The sequence below is a fragment of the Humulus lupulus genome, chromosome X, assembly GCF_963169125.1.
Source record: "Humulus lupulus chromosome X, drHumLupu1.1, whole genome shotgun sequence".
NCBI lineage: Eukaryota > Viridiplantae > Streptophyta > Magnoliopsida > Rosales > Cannabaceae > Humulus > Humulus lupulus.
Window position 1 is genome coordinate 212,256,722 of NC_084802.1, and position 4,160 is coordinate 212,260,881.

The 4,160-nt window shown below is 39.2% G+C and overlaps 1 protein-coding gene across 1 annotated transcript; it reads left to right on the forward strand.

Moving 5' to 3' along the window:
• The first annotated feature begins 3,549 nt into the window (after positions 1-3,549).
• Positions 3,550-3,924, forward strand: LOC133806716 (uncharacterized). Its single transcript, XM_062244807.1, has one exon. It carries the CDS (start codon positions 3,550-3,552, stop codon positions 3,922-3,924), a length of 375 nt encoding a protein of 124 aa, XP_062100791.1.
• Positions 3,925-4,160: the final 236 nt, after the last annotated feature.

The window sequence follows — 4,160 nt, forward strand, 5'->3', positions numbered from 1 at the left end:
TTTATTTAAAACATAAAACTGTTCATGGGCCCATAAAAACGTTTACAAGTTGTTTACGATCATTACAGTATAACATTTACAACTCGCCGATCTAAGCGGCAAAAATAGGGTAAACCCCCTAGTTTCCCTGAGAACTCCTTGGTTGTGGTGGTCAAGCGGCCGCATATGTACACATCACCACCTAAGCTCTCCACTCAAGGCTGGGTGAGCTTTTCTTTCCCTTTACCTACACCACATAGCACCCATGAGCCAAAGCCCAGCAAAAAACACAATAATGCATATAAATATTACCAACTAATTATCATTATAATCACACAGAGCTTAAAGCTCTGAACAGATGAGTGAATATCACTTTGTGGTTACATTAACCATGAAGGAGCTTATAGCTCTAATCAGATGAGTGATTTAACACTTGAGGTTCTGGTAAACCATATTGAGTTACTAACGAGCAAGTCACTACAGGGCTCGGCACCCATAGCCATGTGACTAAACAGTCACTGGGGCTCTCCGACCCTAGCTCTAATCAGATGAATGACTGATGGGTAGTCACTACGGGCTCGACACCCACAGCCATGTGACTAAACAGTCACTAGGGCTCTCTGGCCCTGGCTCTAAGTGACTAGCCTTTGGCTAGACAAGCGCTTTTAGTTTTCATCGAACTTGAGGTTAGTCCGGCATTAATGTTCATTCGAGTCATTCAATGCAGATTTCGATTAGATCTAATCTTTATTGGCTTATGTTAAACACGCTAAGGCCGTTCTTGACTTATGATTCAATACCAGGTGACCAGTGCTCAGTACCACTGCCGAACTTAACTAATGAGTCACACCTTCACAGTTAATACTAACACCATTGCCAATTCTGACTATTTAGTCAGTGCCATGCACAAGTGAGCAAGATTTGCTAAGCATTCAATATTCAATCCATGTCCACATTTAAACACTCAACATGCCTCATGAATAACCATGCATGTCACATATGGGGTGCAATTTTATTACCTCTGGTTCGAGCGAGAATTAGTATAAGAATGACCCTTGAGAACGATCTGCCATTTAGTTCCTTAGCGATCACCTAATCACAACCAATTGGAATCCATTAATAAAGTAAATCAATAAATGGTTCACAATCTAAAACCACACTCCCAGGATCAATCCCGCACTCTCGGGACTCCCAATCTACCCAAACGGGGTAAAGGAACCCATCCCCAAGCCTTAAAAGTCATCCCAAGCCCTAAAATAGGCTTGCTGGAAAATGAACCAGCGCTAGGGCACTGCTGAGTGGCGCTGCGGCGTTGCCCCAAGTCAGAGAGACCCAGATCTCTGCCCTGCCTAGCGCTGAGGCGCCATCTGCAGACCATAATTGTTCCTGGTTTCCTTCCTTGCGACTTCCCCTGAAATCTAAGCTTCCAAACCAATCCCAAACATCACTCAAACATCAAATTCAACCCCTAAACTTCATACATATCACAACCTCATCAAAACCTAATCAACCTTACTCAAAAACTTCCATTGATTCCCAACTACACACCTCAAATTCCTCAATTGAAAAACCATAAAGAAAAACAGAGTACAACTAAAATTCATAGATGAATCCTTACCTCAAGTGGGATTTGAGTCCCCTTCAATGGATGAACCAAGTTTCTAAGCTCCAACCTTTGATTTCCTAGCTTGTATCTTCAAATTGGGGTCAAGAATTCCAAAGGAAAATGAAGGAAAAAGGATGCATGGGAGAAGGTTTTCTATGCTCTATTTCTTTCAAGTTCTATAGCCTTCAATGGCTTATATCAATCCTAGGGGTGAAAAGACTAAAATGCCCCTAGGTCAAATAAAGGTTTCTAAAGGCTCCCAAGGGTAAAACCGTCCTTTCCCACCTATTTCGTTAATCATAATTAACACCCTCCAATTCCCGCTATTCTCGATATTCTCAAATACCAATAATTCATATCCCATTACCCTTTAATTCTCGGCAACACTCTAATCATTAAATCACCCCGAGACTCACCCCGAGCCTCGAACTTAATCCCGTTATGACCAAACTGCTAATTTGCATTCAAAGATCGTCTCATGCCGAATAGCTCGAATAAATCCACATTATAATGTGGCCTCCACAATAAATCACCGACATGCATACAAATATACAATTACGCCCTCAATGGGCCAAATTACCAAAATACCCCTGTAATGAAATGTGGACCCACATGCATGCATTTAACATCATATTATAATATAATTCACATAAACAAGCATTTAATAGTTTAATGGCATAATAAATTAATTATGGCCCTCTCGGCCTACTAATCCAACCATTAAACCACATTAGAGATTTCGGGGCATTACAGAATCATCCATAACCTTCCTAGGAAGATTAGGGCATTATGCTCATGATTCTCACAAAATTGTAAGAAGAAAATATGAGAAGAAAGTGAGTATAAATTTTGCTATAGTTTCTTTACTCTAAAAATTACATGGTAAATATGAAATGAGAGTCCCTAGTTATAGAGGGAGAAAATGATTAAAAAGAAATTAAACAAAAAAATGAGGTTTACAAATTAAATCTGAAATATTAATAATAAAATATGATTTTGAAAAAATCAAATCTTATTATTAATATTAACTTAGCTATTTTGGCGTATGGTCATTTTTCCCTTTTCTAAAATACCACAAAAACATGAGTTTTAAAGCTCAAAGAGGAAAGGTGTAAGGCCCAAAGTGCACAAAAATTGGGCTCATGGGTGGTTGTAGCAGAGGAGACTTTGACCAAGCCTAGCCAATGGAGAAGTGACACGTGGGCGCTGGCTGGAGGGAAAGGATGCTTCGGATGGGCTGTTGGCTTTGGCTGGTCACGTTGGAGGAAAAGGGTTGGTTGTGTTGGGCTTCAGCTGCGTTGGGCCTTTGGAGGGAGCTTGGCGCTTTGGGCCTGCTGGGAGAAAGCTTTGTTGGGCCGCTGAGATGATTGAAGGGCTAAAATGTGCGTTGGGTTGTTGGAGAGCTATGCTTGGCTGCTGCGTTTGGGCGTTGGAGTCGGGTGGAGCGGCTGGAGGAAACTGAGATAGCTTGGACAGGTGGCGCACTGGGAGCAACGGCTGAAGGAGGAAGATGGGACGTGAACTGTTGGTGCTGAAGGGAGTTGGGCCGGATTGGTGATGGGCTTCTCCTTTGGATTGGGCCGGCTACTAAGGAAATAAGAGAACACAAATTGCTCTTTCAAAAATGCCATCCTTGATTAATTCTTTTCATTTTTTTCTTTTGCTTTTATTAATGTCAAAATGCAACATAAATTAAATTAAAATTAATATTTTCCATTAAAGAAATATATCAAAATAAATTTAAGGAAATATTAATCAAAACTTAATTTAATTTAAACTTTAAGCTTAGTAAAATGTCATTTTTAAGTACTAATCAAAGGACAACTGAAGCAATAGAGAAAATAAGAAAAAGAATGTTAACTGCTCAGAGTAGACAAAAGAGTTATGCTGATCAAAAGTGAAGAGATGTGGAGTTCAATATTGGGGACAAGGTATTTCTGAAAATTGCCCCTATGAAAGGAGCAATGAGGTTTGGAAAGAAAGGGAAGTTAAGCCTGAGATTTATTGGACATTTTGAAGTATTAGAAAAGGTGGGAAATGTAGCCTATAGACTGGCATTACCGCCATCATTGTTGAATGTCCACGATGTTTTTCATGTATCATTATTGAGAAAATACGTTCCAGATCCTTCACATGTGCTAAACTACGAGCCAATAGAAGTTGAACAAGACCTAACATATGAAGAAAAACCAGAGAAAATTCTTGACAGAAAAGAGAAAGAGTTGAGAAATAAGAAGATTTCACTGGTTAAGGTCTTGTGGAGAAGTTCAATTATTGAGGAAATGACATGGGAATGGGAAGATGAAATAAGATTCAAATACCCAGAGTTATTTGTGTAAGAGAATTTCGAGGACGAAATTTTTATAAGGTGTGGAGGATTGTAGCACCCACATTATTTTGATATAATATAGCAAATAATCACATGATTGCATTGCATTACATATCATACAGTGTGTATAATTTGAGCATATGCATATTCTTATAAGTGTTTTCATGTATAAGTATAAAAGTTGTGTATATGATGTCTATGTGTATGTTCAACATTATTAACCTTGTGGCGTTTGAGTTGTCTTTT